The 17,782-nt window shown below is 46.5% G+C and overlaps 2 protein-coding genes across 5 annotated transcripts in view; one reads left to right on the top strand and one right to left on the bottom strand.

Annotated features, from left to right (window-relative positions):
• Positions 1 to 11,525, top strand: part of ANKMY2 (ankyrin repeat and MYND domain containing 2) — a 29,910-nt gene extending 18,385 nt beyond the window's left edge. The window contains exons 6-11 of one of the 3 annotated variants that reach the window (XM_078150683.1): positions 1,146 to 1,360; positions 2,783 to 2,918; positions 3,906 to 4,034; positions 4,849 to 4,990; positions 6,847 to 7,016; positions 10,510 to 11,525. In XM_078150683.1, the coding sequence (XP_078006809.1) occupies positions 1,146 to 1,360; positions 2,783 to 2,918; positions 3,906 to 4,034; positions 4,849 to 4,990; positions 6,847 to 7,016; positions 10,510 to 10,584 (867 nt within the window). In that variant the 3' untranslated portion in view covers positions 10,585 to 11,525. Of the gene's footprint in view, positions 1 to 1,145; positions 1,361 to 2,782; positions 2,919 to 3,905; positions 4,035 to 4,848; positions 4,991 to 6,846; positions 9,847 to 10,509 lie in introns of those variants that run through there. The other 2 variants (XM_020999982.2, XM_078150680.1) reach the window with 2 other exon arrangements.
• LRRC72 (leucine rich repeat containing 72) overlaps positions 11,526 to 17,782 on the bottom strand; it is a 31,411-nt gene continuing 25,154 nt past the window's right edge. For both annotated transcript variants that reach the window (XM_021000118.1, XM_021000119.1), the window contains 3 exons: positions 16,679 to 16,822; positions 14,561 to 14,588; positions 11,526 to 11,790 (listed from right to left, as the gene is read on the bottom strand). In XM_021000118.1, the coding sequence (XP_020855777.1) occupies positions 11,625 to 11,790; positions 14,561 to 14,588; positions 16,679 to 16,822 (338 nt within the window). In that variant the 3' untranslated portion in view covers positions 11,526 to 11,624. The remainder of the gene's footprint in view (positions 11,791 to 14,560; positions 14,589 to 16,678; positions 16,823 to 17,782) is intronic.

Here is a 17,782-nt window from a genome sequence, read left to right as displayed (position 1 = left end):
GATTACTATAGTCATTTAGCATAATGTAATTTATACCTAACCTATTCACTGATCCACCATTCTGTTTCTTAGCCAGTACTAGATTGTTTTGATAATTACCGCTTTATAATACAGTTTGAGATCTGGTATGGCTAGACTGAAATGGTTGTTATTCTTAAAGATTTTAGTAATTTCCTTTCCTAGGAAAGACTTTAATAATTTATTTTCCTAGGAAATTATTTATCACAGAAACTTTCTAGGAAGATTTTTTCCCCCTAGTTGACTGTTTCCCTTCCAACATCAACCACTTGGTTCGGTTTGAATGAAAACCTTTACATTTTATTTAAATAAAATTACCTGTCTTATCTTCTGTGGTCCTCTTTATTCCTTTTTTTTTTTTGGTAATGAACTCTTCCTGCATCCAAAGATAGGAAAAGTAATTCCTTCCTTGCTTCTCAAGTTTATGATATAAACTTTTATGTCTTAAGTCATGTGTCTTATTTGGAGCTTATCTTGGTAAATGATGGGAGATGTTGGTCTAAACCTAATTTCCGCCTGCCTGCTTTCCAATTTTCCTGGCAGTCTTTACTTGACACAGAAGGGAAACTAATGAAGGAACTAATTGGAAGGCTAATTGTTGCTTTCTGCTTTGAACACTCTCTGAAGTTGACTCAAGGCAAGAAGTGGCCGTGTGTATGGAGGGCTGGCCTTGGAGTTAGGAAAACTGGAATTTCTGTCCTGCCTCGGATACTTGCTGGCTCTGTGACCCTTGGCAAGTGCTCAGCCTCAGCTTCCTCTTCTGTAAAATGGGCATAATTGCATCTACCTCGAAGGGTTGTTTTGAGGGTTAACTAAGTAACTATTTTGTAAACCTTAAAACACTGCATCGATGCCAGCTGCCATCATGGTTATAATCATTATTAACAAACTATATTCTGAGTCTGTTAATGGGTGCGCTTAGGGAGATGCCTCCTCACATATTTGAGTTTGTTGCTATTTCTTTTTTTAAAAAATTTTTATTAATTTATTTTGATTTCTCAATAATCACTTCCACAAGCTTTGAGTTTGAAATTTTTCTCCCCCTCTCTCCCCCAGACAGCTCACAGTCTGATGTAGGCTTTACATATAGATTCCCATTAAATGTAGTTTGTTGCTATTTCTTGAAGATTGTGATGCTTGTAAAAGAAAACCCTCTTCTGGCCGAGGAGGACGCCCTGAAAAAATGCTACCGAGTGATGGACCTGATCTGTGAGAAGTGCATGAAGCAGAGGGACATGAACGAGGTCCTGGCCATGAAGATGCATTACATCAGCTGCATTTTCCAGAAATGCATTAAGTTCTTGACCGAGCGAGAAGACAAGATGGATGGTTTCATCAAAAGGTGGGATTATGGTTCTTGCGGGAAGAGGGATGGGGCAGTGGCGTGACAGCGAGTGTGGGCTCAACCAGGCCTGCTGCCAACTTTTCATTCCTCTGGGCCTCAGTTTCCTCATCTGTAAAATAAGGCGGTCAGACTGCGTAAACTCCCAGGCCCCTTGTAGCTCCTAATCTCAAATCCTGGGACATCTCTGTATGTCCATAACAGTGGGGTGTGTTGGTGGAGGAGCCGTATCGTGGCTGGAGTCGAGTCCGCAGCTTTTATCAAGTTCCTGCTGTGAGCCGGACGCTGCACCAAGTGCTACAGATACCAAGAGAGGCAAAAATGGTCTCTGCCCTGGAGGAGCTCGCAGCCAGGTGGAGAGACATGAGCTTGTCCACGGGAGAGCCACACCCTGGGCCAGAGCACAACGTGGCTGCCTCTGCTGTTGGGCTCGTCCGAGGGTGGGAGTGGCCTTCCTGGCTGTGCCTGCGGCCACGGGGCCTCCCCATGCTTCCTCAGTTACCTCATGTGTAAAAGGAGAGTGTTAGAGGCAATGATGCCGTGGCCCCTTCATGTGGGCAGGCTGCAGCACCACTAAATTAACTGCACTTCTTGCCAGTGACAGGTGACATTTGACGAAAGGGCGAGATGTGGCAAGTAGGGATGGGGAAGGGCTTCCTGTGGAAGAGACTCGAAGGAAACTAGGTGATGGAGAGGAAGAGGGAAGGCTTTCTAAGCGTGGGAGAGCCAGTGACAGTGCCTGGAGTCTGGGAATGGAATGTGCTATTTGAGGAACATGAAGGAAGCCAGGGCAACTGAGTCACAGAGTATGTGGCCAGGGGGACGAGTGTAAGGTATGAGAGGGCTGGAAAAGTGAAGCAGGCAGGTTAGGAGGGCTTTGAGTGCAAAGAGAAGGACAGGGGTGACATGGGCAACCCTCCCCCAATCTGAGGCGATCGCTTTTACAGCTGAATGGAGGAGAGACCTGAGCCAGGCCGGCCCCCTTCCCCCAAAGCTGCTGCTGCAGTCGTCCAGGCGGGAGGTGGTGAGGGCCTGCACCAAGGTGGAGGCTGTGTCTGAGGAAAGAAGGGGGCCACTGCAAAGTAAAACGAGTGGGCCTCGGCCCAAATCAGAGTGGGAGGTGCAATTGGATGTGGGGGAAAGCCAATGCGGAGTAGAGGATGACCGCTGGGTGCCTAGGAGGATGAGGGTGCTGGTGCTCTAACAGGAATGGGGAAGGGGAGGGTCCCTTTTGGAGGTGCCGTTTTATAGAGGAGGGCCCTGAAGGCCCAGAGAGGGTCTCACAGATAGTGAGGATCAGAAGGGTATTTAAACCAGGCCTTCCAGCTCTCACATACTTGGCCTCTCCTTTTCATATATGAAGTAACAGCCCCTGGGAAAATGAGCCTTTGAGCGTGTTTCTACCTTTTTTTTCCTCTCTAGTTTGTTAAAAGGCCGAGAGACAGATGGCTTTCCCGTCTACCAAGAGAAGTTCATTCGAGAGTGTATTCGGAAGTTCCCTTACTGTGAAACCACACTCCTCCAGCAGCTTGTCAGAAGCATTGCCCCCGTGGAAATTGTAAGACTCCCCTTGAACCCAGAGAGCTGGGACTCAGGCAGGGCTAAAGGGTGGGAGCGGCTAGGAGCCTTGGGGCATTGGATTTGTTCTTCTGGGAGGGAAAGTGGAGAAGTGTTTGCCTGCACCTCCCACTCTGATTTGGGCCAAATTGTTCAAATTATCAACTCTCAGACAGGGAAGGGACCTCCGAGACCATCAATGGGATGTCTCATGTGAGCGAGAATCCCCACTTACATCCCCAGCCAGTGGCCATCCGGCCATGGCTCAGTGAGGAAGAGCCCACCCCGACCTGAGGCAGCCCCTTCCATTCTGGGGTGACTGGCATGGGGTGGTGCTGTCCCGCCACTCCAGGGACATAGGAAATCATGGGCCTTTAAACCCATAAAAAGAGCACAGTGACTGTGCTGCCCTCTGGTGAAAACCAGTGCTTAGCACAGTGTCTGGGAGCCAGTAAGATATTACGAAATGCTCAGTGGCTTGGTGGCTGGTCATTCCTACTTCCTAGTCCAAACCCTCCAAGGCAAAGGGATGGCCATTCTATTCTCAGTGACCCATGGTCAGGAGATGTAGGAAATCCCCTTTGGTACCCTTAGGGTGATGATTTTCATATTCTCAATTTTCCTTCTTAACCCCAGTACAATCACTTGGAGACTGCTTTTTCATTAAAAAGAACCAGGAGGGGTCTAGCTCTCCTGAATTAGCAATTGTAGTAGCAAAATTGGCTGCATGAAATGTTTTCCAATGCACTTAAATTCCTTAATACTATTTTATAAATGCACCAAATTAAAATATTCCCATTGCTTTAAGGCCCACGTCTTGGCTCTGGTTTCATGCTCTGAGGCTGGTGGGCCAGGGTGGACTCTACGGGGCGACAGTTGTGATTTCACTTTTGTGTTTGTGTTCGATGCTCATCTACCTTTGAGATGACCGAGATCTCATTGTCCCCTTTATCCTCTGACTGTGCCATGCCCTGCTTTCCTTCTTCAGGGCTCTGATCCTACAGCCTTCTCTGTGCTCACTCAAGCCATCACTGGTCAAGTGGGATTTGTAGATGTGGAGTTTTGCACCACGTGTGGAGAAAAGGGCGCAAACAAGAGGTGTTCAGTGTGTAAAATGGTAAGATGAGTAGTTGATTTCAGGGTAACACCCTGCTTGAATGGGAATCCCAACAGATTCCGAGGCAGCACAGACATGTTGATGGGTCTGCCATGTCTTTGGTATGGGTGCTCCTCCAACATGGCACATCGTCAATGTCATTGTATCCCATGTGGACTCATCCCCCATAAATCATCCACAAGGGATTTACCCACTGAGCCAGGGCCTGCTTGGCGTTGTGTGGATGCTGGGAGAGCACAAGGGCTTCTACTCCATATCCCCTATGGCTTCCTTTCGTCTGGTCAGGGAGCTTTCTGCCAGCATCCTTTTGTTTCTCCTTGACTCCTCATTGGTAAGATGGCACTGCCTGCTTGTGGCACTCAGCATAGGCTTGGCCCATGGTAAGTACATCATAAATGCTTTTTCCTTCTCTCTTCATTCGTTCACGGAACCATTTCCCAGTCCACTAACCCTTGAGGTCAATGCCCTCTTAATATATATTATTTTCCTGGTCAATTACTATCCTGTTTCTGAACTAACTGGCAAGTTCTTGCCCTAGTGTCTTCCTTGTTGTCTCTCTCTACTCTTCCAACCCTCGACCTCTCTGTTTGGTCAAGCTCAGTTTGGTCCCAGAGCCTCATTTGAACAGTGTAACTTAGATCATTTCACATCCGTGCTTTCCAAGGGTGTGCTTAACACAAAGCGGACACTTAACAAATGCTTTCCTTTGATTGATGAATGTGTTGTCAAAAATCCAGTTTTTCCAGTGAAGAGCAAGTTGGGGGTTTTTCAGGAAATGATCTGAACCAGAAATACCTTCCTTGATCACTTTCAGGTTATTTATTGCAACCAGGATTGCCAGAAAATCCACTGGTTCACTCATAAAAAAGTCTGTAAGGTGCTGAAGGCTGTGTATGAGAAGCAAGAGCTGGAAGCTGCCAAAGAGAAGAAGAGGCAAGAAGAGAGACCAGCCCAGGGTGAGCAGGTTTGGTGGCTGGAGCTCCTCTGAGTTCTCAGGCCCTGGGGTTTGAAGGTGGGCAGCGGAAAGATGAGTTACACTGCACCAGGCAGTTGTACCCCTGCCCTCAGTAGAATGGAAGCTCTTAGAGGGCAGGGACTGAGTAATTTTTTATCTTTGTATCTCTCCAGAATTTAGTATAATGATTTCTTCCTAATTAGTGCTTAGTAAATGTGTGATGAAATGAAATGGCTCTTTTGACAGCAGCACAGAGAAAAGAATTGCAGTTTGGGAGAGATCATCATTGAAAGGCTCACTAAACCCTTAGTCTAGCAACTTATCCTGCCATGGGGTGACAGGCACAGGAAATGCTGATCATGCCTCTGACATTCTGGAGGGGACAGTGGCTTCCCTACTTCCTGGGATTCTAAGCCTGTGATTTGATGGGTGTAGAGAATTCCCACTGTGGAAAAACTCTTTCCAAAGGCAGATTGACAACCCATATGTAGCTTATAGTCTTAGAGAACCACCTGGAGCACTGAGGTCCATGGTTACATAGCCACTATGTGCAAAGGAGTGGGACTTGAACCTAGGTCTTACCAACTCCAAAGCCAGCCCTCTATCTACTGTTCTAGACTTTTAGTACTCAGTCACTTCCACTACCTGCCTCCTAATTTTGCCACATTGGCATCATCCTCCACTCCTCTCTGTCTCTCATCCCACATGTCCAGTTAGTTGCCAAATCTCATCATTTCTGCTACTACCGCTTCTCTTTCATCTGGCCTCTTCTCACTGTTTACGTGGCTATCGGCTTCATTGTTACAGCTCACCTGAATGATTGCAGTGACCCCTGAATTGGTCACGTCTTGGGTCTGACACATACCTCAGTGCCCAGAAAGCTCTCTCAGACCTAACGGTTAAAGACGCCACTGGAGGGGTTTCCACCTTGGGAGCTCTCTGCGCCAGTGAAATCACAGATAAAGCCGTGCTGGAGAGGCAGAACGGGGATTGTTGCTATTGCTCAGTACGTGACCCCATTTGGGATTTTCTTGGCAGAGATACTGGAGGAGTTTGCCGGTTACTTCTCCAGCCCATTTTACAGAGGAGGAAACTGAGGCAAACAGGGTGAAATGACTTGCTCAGGGCCACACAGCTAGTAAATGTCTGAGTCTGGATTTGAACTCAGGAAGGTGAGTCTTTCTGATTTCAGGCCTGGTGCTCTGTCCACTGTACCACCTAGCAGCCTGGTGGTATTTCAGTACGTCCTTTTTCTTTCTCTGCACCTCAGTCTTCTTGCCACAAAATACAGGGCTTGAACTATACCTTCAGGGAAGCCCTGTCCTAGAGTTAGTGTGGTACAGTGGAAAGAGTGCTGAACTTGTAGACACAGGACCTGAGTGTCAGTCTTGGCACTGCCATTTACTATTCCTTTGAACCACGATAAGCCACTGAGCCTCTCTGGGCCTCAGTTTCCTCTTCTGTAAAATGAGGGGTTTCACCTACACGACGTTTGAGGTCCCTTCCAGCTCAGGCTGTATGATCAGTGAAGGTCCTTAACATCCTTCGGGCTCAATTCCTCATCAGTAAAATGGCAGGGTTGGAGTGGACGCCCTCTGAGGCCCCTTCCAGCCCCAAATCTATTCTCCTGCAATCCCAGGAAATGGTTTGTCCAGGACTGGACCGCCCCAACTGATTTCCTGATTGTGATTGCCTCCATTCTGCTCACTCAAGCGCCCTACCCCGAGTGTGTTGGTGTGACCATGATTATCAGCCCCTGAAGAGGACGGTAGCTCTCAGTTAAATGAGCGAGTCATGAGGTTGAGAACAGAACTGGCACAGGCTAGTACTCACCGTGTGACTTATCTTTTTCCTTAGAAAAAGAGCCAGATGTCGATTCCAATCCATCTAATGAGGAGCAGCCAGAAACGGATCCTGGGCATGCTGAAGAGGACCCCACAGATCTGGCCCAGGAGGAGAAGGCCCACGTGGAAGAGGCCTCCCAAATAACCTCGGGGGCAGGCGGTGACACTGGCCTCCAAGGCATGGCAGGGAGTGTGAAGGAAGCAGAGGAGTAGGGCCCAGCTGGGTCTGTAGCTTTGCAGTGTATGAGACAAACAGCCCAGCCCTCTTTCCCACGGAGGTGTGAGCCGTGAGAGGCAGCAGGGGGCTGGTCCATGTTACACGGAGCCCACGCTTTCATGAATCTGTGCTCTCACTCCCGTGGGTGCAGGTCACAGCTCATTCACCCCTTCTCATCTCATGTGGCCCTTATCTATGTCCTCTGGAAGGCCACCCCCCCCATCATGCTGGAGGGTTTCACTCCATCTGTAGACGTGGTGTGGAGGCCAATCCAAGCCCAGGGTGCCCTCACTAAGTGACTGGTTTACCTTTGCCAGGCAACCCTTTGCCATCCCATTCACAGCTTTTCCTATGTGTCTGTCCCTGGCAGGATGTTACAGCCATCTCCCCTCACCCCCAGTAGAGTATCTGAATCAGACCAAACATATACAGGGCAGGGCTGGGCTTGCCCTACCACCATTCTGAGGGAGGAAGGGCGTCTCATTTCAAGATATTTGAAAGAAGGGAGGCTTGCAAACACTTGGAGAAAAGTCACAGACTTGATTATCATCAAATAGGTTAATCAGTCGACAAACATTAAGCACCTACTGTGTGCCAGGCCCCACGCTAAGCCCTGGGGATACCAGTACAAAGACATAGGCCATGTCGGCACAGACTGAAAGGCCCATCTCTGTGGAATCTGAGAATAAGGTGTTTCGAGGGTATCCTAGATGCATCGTGAGAAGGGAGGCCACAGGCTTTCGTCACTACAGCAAACCACAGGTTACAGGCACAGTCTGCTGAAAGTTGCCCATGCATTTACTGTTTGTTCCATGATCGAGGCTGACTCTGACTTTGAATGTGTCTCCTCTGCACTTGTCAACATGAGAGGAGATTCCTTCAAAGTTATGACAGATGGACCTCTGGGGAGCTGCTACTGCCTGGGTGTAGCCCAGCATGAAACTGGGAGACCTGGGCTGCCTGCTGGCCACCATCACACTCTGAATGGTCCTGTAGGTGGCGAGGGCCCCAGGCCCCTCCTGCTGGTGAAGGCTTTTGTTCTGACAGCACTGAGCACTAGAACAGTGCCAAGCCTTCTCAATGCTCGTCACCTCCCCACTTTGCTGAAGAGTCGTCCTTGGAGCAAAGCTGCCTGTCACCCCATATTTTCCTGCTAACTTCCAGCATATAATAGGAGCCGCATTCCCTAGGGAAATAGCCTTTTTCAAAGATGGAAGGTTACCTCTCTGTCCTTTCCCACACTCAGCTCCTCAGAAGTTTGCCCAGACTCTCCATTGCACTCAGTCTCCTTGCCTGTTCCAAGGCAAGTATTTTATCTAACCTTCTAGGAAGTAGGAAAGACACCAAATGGAAAGGAATTGGTGAGGCAGGGCTGGCTCGTGCCCCTTCCAGCACTGCCCCTTTGATAACATCTCCTGTTAAAGTCAGGTGGCTTTGCCCCTCTGCCAACTGTAGGATTGTCAGAAACCCAAGGGAAGAAAATGGAAGATAAGGAGCCTTAGAGACATAGACCAGATTCAAGGGATGCAGGGAGTGATGTTGGCCTGAGTCTATGGGATAGTGGGAAACCTGGGATTGGGAGTCAGAGCACCTGGGTTTGAATCACATCTGTAGTATAGTTTGTGTAATCTTGGGCAAGTCATTTCACCTCAGTTTCTTCGTCTGTAAATTGAGGTGGTTAGACTATTACTCTAAGCTGCTGCCTGCCTTTAAAATCCTTCCTCCTGTGAGAGAGACCCGGGAAAATCCTATAATTCAGAGAATGCTAAGGTATACCCAATCGCCGCCTCTGGATCTTGTACATAAGTGTAATTGCATCCTTAGGTGCTATGTGGAGGGAAATATGCATGTTAGTTGACCTGATGACTCGTTTGCTGGGGAGGGAGGCGATCGCCATGACTGACTGACCGCTACCTGAACTGTGCTCACTAAAGCCCTTCATAAAGGTGGTTGGGGCTGCAGAGTCTCCCAGAAGGAAGCCCAGCCAGGGATCTGTTCAAGTGGGTTGTCTTCTGTACTCCCTATTTAAGGATAATTAATGAAATGTCTCAACAAATGATTGTCTAGCAGGCCAGTTTGGTGCATGAAATCTTCCTGGTTCTGCTTCTCTGAAAAGTCCTCCAAAGTCATGGCTGGGCTTCCATCCCTGTCGCGCGCGCGCGCGCGCGCGTGTGTGTGTGTGTGTGTGTGTGTGTTGGTGGGCACCATGGACTCACCCAGGTTTGGAATGCCCCGTTCAGAAGGCCACGTACGCACAAGCTAGCTGACCTAGAATGTGAGGCATCTGAGGGGAGGCCGCCCCACCCTCCAGTCTCTTGGAGAATTGAAATAAACATGCCTCCTCATCCTTGTTCCTTACATCTTACTGAAGGCTCACTCATAAAAATGGCTGGAATCCTCCAAGTGCTTTGTTGGGCTGACCTGAGTTATGTTCTGCCACGGGGAAGGAGGAAGACAAGGGCAGGTGAGGGTGGGTTTATGGGCTTTGTGGTCCGAAAGCTGCCCCTCTTTGAAACACAAGGTTGTATGGAAAGAGCTCACCACTGTAAAATGCCAGGGAGTCTTTCTAGCCCCAGAAGTCTGCCATGTAACCAGTGCCTCTGGGCCCTATTCTTTCTTAGCAGCAGTTTGGTTCTTCTAACAGCCTTGAATCCTAGAATCTCAAGGGTCTGATCTATGAATCCACAAATCAGCCCCAAGTCTCTCTTGGGAGAATCACTAATTTCATCTCATCACTGGAGCAATTAAGTTACAACTGAATACAAACTTTATCATTCTGTTTTGGAATACTTTAAATGCCTGTGAATTCTTAGATGGTGTTTATAACCAGATATTCAGAAGAGCCTTCCCTTGGCCTCACCAGGTTGCCCACCATGTTGTCTCTCTCCCCCTTGCTCTGTCCAGCTGTCTGAAGAAGTAGCCTCACTTCCTGCTTCTAGCTACCCTAAGGAGCCCCTCACCTTCTGGCTTCTATTCCCACTGAGGTGCTGAAACTGCCCTTCAGAGATCACCCCAAACTTCTAATTGTTCTAACTGGAGAGTATCCATAGGGGAGTGGTGATGGGCCCAGTTTGTGACAGGTGGACATTAGTTGGAGGAATTTGGGACATTTAGTTTTGAGAAGAGGGGTTAGGGGAGAGAGAAGAGCTATATACAGAGGAGGAAGTTGATTCGTCCCATTTGGCCCCAGAGGTCAGAACCAGGGCCAATGAGGGGAGGCTACAATGAGGCAGATTTGGGCGGGATGTCCTAACAGAAATCATCCTAATGGAGCTGCCTCAAAGTGGGATGGGACATCTAGAGAGGAGGTGACCTCCACCTCACTTAGAGGTCTTCCAGAAGAGCCTGGATGGAGAGGGGTGTTGTAAATAGAATAGTTGAGTTTCCTTCCAAATCTTGAGGTCCTGTGGTGTTCCCTGCTCTCAAGGGTACAAACAAGTCTCACCCGTGCCTTCCCAGGATCCTCTTGCAGCGCCCTGTGTGGAGCTGGCAAATCACAAATGTTCATCCTTCATTTCTGAAGAGGACCAATGACATTCCAGGGTGACTTGGAGTGAATTGGATTTAAGTGAGGTAAATTTGCTCGAAGTCATCAGCCTCACCATCCCTGCTAAGTGCAGGAGTGTAACCTATGGCCGTTACTTTGCACTTGTACCTCTGGGTTCTGGGGTATGTGACAAGTACATTGTGCAGCCCCTTCTAGGCAAGCGAGTGGAGTCTAGGTTTCTGAACTTGGAGAAAAGATGCTGACTTCTGGGAGACAGCTGATGGGGGCCCTGACCACACTACTAATGAAGGTGAATAACAAGCCTGCCTTCCAAAAGGCTCTTCCAAGAGCATCTTCAAATCCGTCTTCTTGGATAGCCGCCATGGCCCTCCACTGGAGTCCCTGCTCCATAGGGACCTGCTGGAACGAGCCCTCTCACCTGACTGGGCTGCCAGCCTTGAGATAGCAAGGTGATATAGTGGGTAGAGCGCTGGACCTGTGGTCAGGAAGACCTAGGTTCAAAACCCACCTGACACTAGTGGTGTGATCCTGGGCACATCACTTCTTGTCTCTGAGACTCAGTTTCCCCATCTGTAAAATGTGGAGATTGAATTTGTTGGCTTCTAAGGTCCCTTCCACCTTTAAGTCTATTAACCTGTAATCCTATATCCAGCAATGCCTGACCCTGGCCCAGGCAAATGCTCCCTGCAACAGAACCATAAGTGGTACCTTCTCTACCCCTGCAGAGTCTTTGGCTGGCTTCCTTACCTTGGCCAAAAATTCTCAGCTCGTTCGGGGCCACATTTATTTCCTCAGCCCTTAACCTCAATCATGTTGAAGCACCAGTGTCATAGGAACGTAGATTAAGAACTAGAGAAGACTGTAAGCACTTTGGGATGGGGCAAGGACTGTCTGCCTTTGTATCATACCCACTTCCCACAGTGTGCCAGACAGGAACCCGCATACAAAATACACTCTGGAGATCACATCCAATGTTCATTAAGTGTAATTTCGCAAAACCATTCTCATGGAGATGCTGGACAGAAATACCTCCCCACCCTAAAGCTCAGGGGAAAGTGCCCCGCCGTTATCTGATCGTGACTGTAGTCCACTCAGCGGGTCTCTCGGCTTTACTCTCGCAATGCCGCTCAGCTCTGGTGGGGACGATGTCCCAATCCACAAAGTTAAACTGGGTAACAGATCTCTTCATTGACCTCACAAAAACAGCATCTTCTTCGTTGTGAAACAAGTTTCTTAAGGGGGAAAAAAATGGCTGTTTGTTAGGAAGAAAAAGCCACCAGCAACCTGCTCCACATAAATATTCTCTTAATGAAAATTAGAAATTCATTTAACCAGCCTTAAGAACCTAGAACCTAGTCGGTGCAAATCCTGGTCCTCGAGCACCTCATATCTAAAGAGTATTTTCCAATCTCTTCCAGACCACTGAGATAAGGACCAAGTGGCTTTAATGTGGTTCCTAGTCACTTATGCTGATCGAATACCTTGTTTATTCTAAATTTTTTTATTCGGTTGGGCCATATTTGGAGTTTAGTTGTTAAAGTTTATGCTTTCAGAGATTTTGGAGCTGTAAGGGACTTTAGAGGTCACCTTATCCAAGCCTCACATTTTACAGATAAAGAACCACACCTCACCGGGTGAAATTGCTGGCCTGGAGATCACAGCTGGGATTTGAACCCCTGCCCCCAGAATTCAAAGCCAAGACTCTTTCTGCCGTGCTTTGTGATACTTAGAGTCCTGTTTAAAATCACAGGATCAGAGCCCTAGAGCTAGAAGGGACCTCAGAGGCCCCTCTACTCCTAGCCCCTCATTTTACAGAAGTTGAGGCATGGAGAAATAAGCAGAATTGGGCCAAGGTCACATGGTAGTAAGTGTCAAAGCTGAGATTTGAACCCAGATCTTCTGATTCAAAATCTTGAGCTCTTTCCATCACGCCACACTGCTTCTCTTTATTGCATTTGATTCATATTTAAAAATCAATGTCTGCATGTCTAATTGCATTTATCTTAGATTTAATACAAAACAGGGCGATGAAAACTGCATTAAGAAAAAGAGGCAGCCATGGCTCTGCCACTTACTAGTTGTGACTCTTGGCAAGATGATGCCTGAGGGGTTTAGACCAGGTCCTCGGTGGTCCTGAAGGCAGCTTCCAGCTCTAACATTCTGAGAAAGCCTGGGTCCAATTTATGGCCCTGGGTCTACATGCAGAAATGCACCCACAAACTAGCTCTATGACCTGGGGCTCTGTCCTGCCCCCTCGGAGGCTCAGTTTGTTCCTGAAGACAAAGGTTGGGCCAGGTCGTCAGAACCCACACAGGTGCCTGGCCCCACCTTACAACCAGAGGAAGGCAGCCAAGGGTGGTCTCTTCAGAGCTGGCCAACTGGGGAGAACCCCAGGGTGCTGTCTGTCCTGTTCCATGCAGCTTCAAGGCTGGGTATAGGGCCTGTCACCTAGGGAGCTAGGGGAAAGAATGGATAAAGGACTGGATTTGGAGTCAGGAAGACCTGAATTATATACTTTTTAAGTGAAAGAAACACTCCACTCATTTAAAATCCTAATAATTGCGTTAAAACCCTGAAAATTTTTAAGTCTGAATAAAGACTTTAACCCAGGAAAACACAACAGGTTTTTTTTTTCTGCCTTGGTAAGATCATATGTCTGTAATTTCAATTAAAAATACTTTCAGAAGTGGCTCAAATATTTGGGCATTTACAAACCAAGACCTACAAAAATACAACTATCAAAGAACTGAATTGGAATAAAGGGGGGAAAAAAACTGGAGAGAAATGCAGTGGACATGATTAGGTAATGCCCATCTAGTAAAAATGGCAATGAAATCTAAACTGATGTCTAGGCTTAATAATATATGGATTCAAATTTCATGGTAACTTTGCAAAACTAAAAAAAATGGAATAATAAAATTTATGTTGAAGAACAAATGACACAAATATCAAGGGGAATTAGGGAGGAAGGAAGATGAATTGAAAATTGTGCTATTTTAGACCAGAGGTGCCAAAAACACTGCAGCCCACTCCTGATTGTCGAACCAGATTAAAATGTAAATGGGAAATATCTACCGAGATTAATACAAATACAGTAGACCATAGGTGATGTTAATATGTGGTTTTCTAAATAAGTGTATGGCCAGAAGGGATCCTATGTATGTTTCAGAGGCCCTGGTTTCTACTTGAGTTTGACACCATTGTCCTAGACCACATTATAATATAAAAATAGTGATGGTCAAAACTATATGGTACTAAATATGAAAAATAAAATTTAATCAGTGGAATAGCATAGATAATCTAGGTTAGAATCAAAAGCAAGTTTATAAATTAATATTTGATACAAGATTATAAAATTACTATAGATGGAAACTACTATTCAAAAGAAACTCTGGGAAAACTAATTAGTATTATGTTAGAAAATAGAATTTGATCTTCATCTTACACCATACACCATTATAAATTTCAAGCAGATCAGTATCCTAATTAGGAATCATTTTCAAAATGAGAAGAAAAATAGTGAATAGTGGAGATAAGGAAAATTGGTGTCTCTTAAACAAAAAGAAGATAGGATAAAACAGAAAAAAAAACAACCTAAGAGCTGATGTGGCATAATGGATTGATAACTGTCATCAGGAAGGCTAAAGATTGAGTCACTTTGGGTAAGTCACTTCCCTGCTCGCACCTCTCTAAGACTAAGTTTTAGAATAGGTGTGACTCTGAGATAATAGAGGGAGTTAACAGATAAAATAACATCTCTAGCACACACACACACACACACACACACACACACACACACACACACACACACACACCCCTGACATTAAAATCCATAAGGATTTGACAAAAATTGATAAGTGAATGAGTAATCCCTGGAGGAAGAAGCACAAATTGTCAATTTGGAAAAATGTTTCCAAACGCTACTAACCAGAGCAACGTCAGTGAAGCATCTCTAAAACCCGCCAAACCCCCATCGAACATGAAGGTGAAGCTAACACTTACCTGCAGAGGTATGTAGGCTCTACTGTTCCTAAAATGACAAGAGACTTTCCATTAGTCTTTTTCAGACTTCTGTGCTACGTTTGAAAACATCTATCCTGCATCTAGAAAACATCAGTAAATGGTCCTCCCTTCTTAGCCTCAGAGCTCAGCACAGTATTCCTCTCCACCCAAAACACTGCCCTTTACGTACAGGACTTCCAATGAAGGAATGAAGGAGCCCCGCCCCTCCTGTGCCCCGCCTGCGCTGGCGGCGCTGAGAAGCTCACATTCTGCTACGCCCATTGCTGCCCAGCTCACCTACTCGTTTCTCTTCGCTGTGCCTCCTCTGCCCCTCGGCCAAGGAGTTGGACACTTGCCCTTCATGTCATCGCTCAATAGACTCGCACTCCCACAGTCTTCGACTCAGAGATTCCTCCGTCCCTCCTAACCAACTGCCCGACGGTTCTCTGCGCCCCACCTCTCAATGAACTCAGCAATCCCTCCTCCGTCCTCACTCCAACCTCCACGCGGTCCACCATCTGCTTTCCTAGGCCATCTCCTCGGTTCTGGTCTCCCTCTTCCTCCATTCAGAACTAGTTTAACTTTCCTCTGTGGTTGACTCTGAAATGCCTGGCCCCATTGTCCTGTCGTCCCTTCCCAGACCCCAGCCCTGCATCACTCCCACCATCTGCCTTCCCCCCTCCAGTCCCACCATGCGCAGGAGGAAGTCCCACAACCATCCTGAGTCTGCTACAAATGTGTTACCCAGCCTCCAGGAGGCCCCCTTTGACACTTCTCTGGCTCTATCACATTCCCCACTGGGCCTGTCCCAAATCTCTTCTCAAACTTCCCTCACTGTCTCAGCATAGGACCTACCCTATACCTCTCTGGGCAAAAACAGTGCCCCCTGTTTCCCCAGCTCCACTCTCCAAACCACCCTTTGCTCCAGTCTCTGAGTAAGAGAGGCCGTATCTCCCAGTAAATCCCTTCCCGTGCCCAGTTACCACCCTCTGCTATCATCTCCAGAAGCTTCCCCCAATTTTCAGTCTCTCCTTATGCACGGGTGCCTTCCTTGCTGTCTTCAAAACTGCTCAGCTCTCCCTCATCTGTAAAAACTTCCCTTAATCCTACCATCCTCTCAGCCATGGGCCTATACCTCTCCTCCCTTTTACAGCCAAACCCCTAGAAATCTCTCCCCATCTGTGACCTCCATTTTCTCCTCTCCACTCACTCCCCAACCATCCTTTGCTCCAACCTCAACATTCAACTAGAATGGACCCTCCAAGGCTTGGGATTTATTTGTTGCCAAGTCTAACTGCCTTCTCAGAATCTCCATTCTCCTAGACATCCCTTCAACCTTTGACTTGAATGGTGAAATCTAGAGTCATAGAAGGAGCCAGGTTCAAGTCTCTACTGTGTGACCCTGGGTGAAATTTTGAATCTCTCTGGGCCTCTAACCCTCACTTGCTCCTCAAGTTATCCTGACCCACTTCCAGACCTAGAACTTTGGCTTAATTAAAACTTCAATCTCTGCCAGTCCTCTTCTGTTTAAATAGACATCCTTTTCTTGCCCTCATTGGCACAGCACATAGACTGTGAGGCCTGGAGTCCAGAAGTCCTGAGTTCAAATCCAGCCTCAGATACTAACTAGCTAAGTGACCCTGGATAAATCACTTAACCTCTGTCTGCCTCTGGTAAAAATAGGGTAATAACAGCACCTACATCTCAAGGTTATTGTCTGAATAAAGTAAGATAATATTTCTAAAGCATTTTGTAAACTTAAAGCACTTTTTAAATGATAGCTTTAATTATTACCCAGAGGATTATGTTCCACCCCTTCTGTTCAATGTGATTCAGAAGTCTAACTTCTCCCGGCCTGGACAGGGCTGTCTTTCCCTGGCCCATGTCTTGCTGGGACCTGGAGTGATCAGAGTTCTTTCTGAGTCCCCGAATGAAAGGGGAAGTGAGTGCAGTGCTTGGCACATCGGTGGTACTTGATAAATGCTGGTGGACTGTTGAGTAGCAATCTGCCATCGTTACACCAAAGAAGCTGTTTCCTGTGCAGCCTCTCTTGGGCAAGAAGGATGGAAAGGCTTTTACCAAGACGCTCGAGGGCCCTCTCCCGCCTGCCCCAGGTACCTGACGCCTCTGTTGGTCGGGGTTCATAGGGCACCACAACCGGTGCCTTGTCCACTTTCCTTCCAAATGCTATCGCCTGAAGAATCTGAGACCTTTCATGGTTAAACATATGTATGGCCGTTTTTCTTTCTGCTAATGTAATTTCTGAGAATTAGAAAATTTAAAAAAAGGAATTATTATTTCCTACTGAATGGTCCAATCCACATTTGCATTTTTTAACTTGAAAAAAAATCAATTTTCTAAATGAATTTCAGTCACTGAGGCAGGGAGGTGGGTCAATACCTAGATGAACACTGGACTTGGAATCAAGAAAACCTGAGTTCTAATCCAGCCAGAGACACCATCTACCTGTGTGACCCTGAGCAAGTCACTTGCCCCAGTTTCCTCATCTGTAAAAGGGAGGTAATAACAACACTCAGCTCCTGGTGCCACTGAAAGGATCAAAGGAAGGAATGCATGTAAAGTGCTTTGCAAATCTTAAAGTGCTATAGAATTGTGAGATATATATGTGTGTAAATGTCTGCAAAATAGAGTTTTATATGCATATATGTACACATACATATGTTTACACATAAATGCATATGTGTGCTCACATACATATGTAATTTTAAATTTATATATGTATTTTAAAATTACGAATGGAACTCAACGTGCAAATGTTTGGTCTCACCATACTAGGTTTAAACACCAACACAATAATATGTCCACTGGTTAGAAGATGCTTTGATCAGGCTGCAAGTGACCAAAGATAATTTCATGTCTCTCCCATTCTTATTACACTTTTTAAAGTGTGAAACTTTCCATAAAGTTTGGATAAAATTTAGGATTAAAAAAATTAATGAAGTAAATTTTAAAGCACTTAAGAATTTTGAATAAATGTAGCAAACAATTCCAGCTTTTCAGACTAAGTGATTTGAGGTAAAAAAATAAAATAAAATAAAGTGAAATTGTCTTAAAGCAATTCTCCCCTGGAGGAATTCTTGTGTGTGTGTCAGAGGTAACAATGGAAGCGTGACAGCAACACTCATGGTTAGGGTTCTCAGTATGACCAAGGAAAGAAATGGCCGCACTATTAGATAAATGAGGGGAAACACAGCTGTGGTA

This window comes from Phascolarctos cinereus, unplaced genomic scaffold, assembly GCF_003287225.1.
Source record: "Phascolarctos cinereus isolate Bilbo 61053 unplaced genomic scaffold, phaCin_HiC Scaffold_1;HRSCAF=81, whole genome shotgun sequence".
Lineage (NCBI taxonomy): Eukaryota > Metazoa > Chordata > Mammalia > Diprotodontia > Phascolarctidae > Phascolarctos > Phascolarctos cinereus.
The sequence above is the reverse complement of the archived record's forward strand: the minus strand, read 5'-3'. Positions and strand labels throughout refer to the sequence as shown.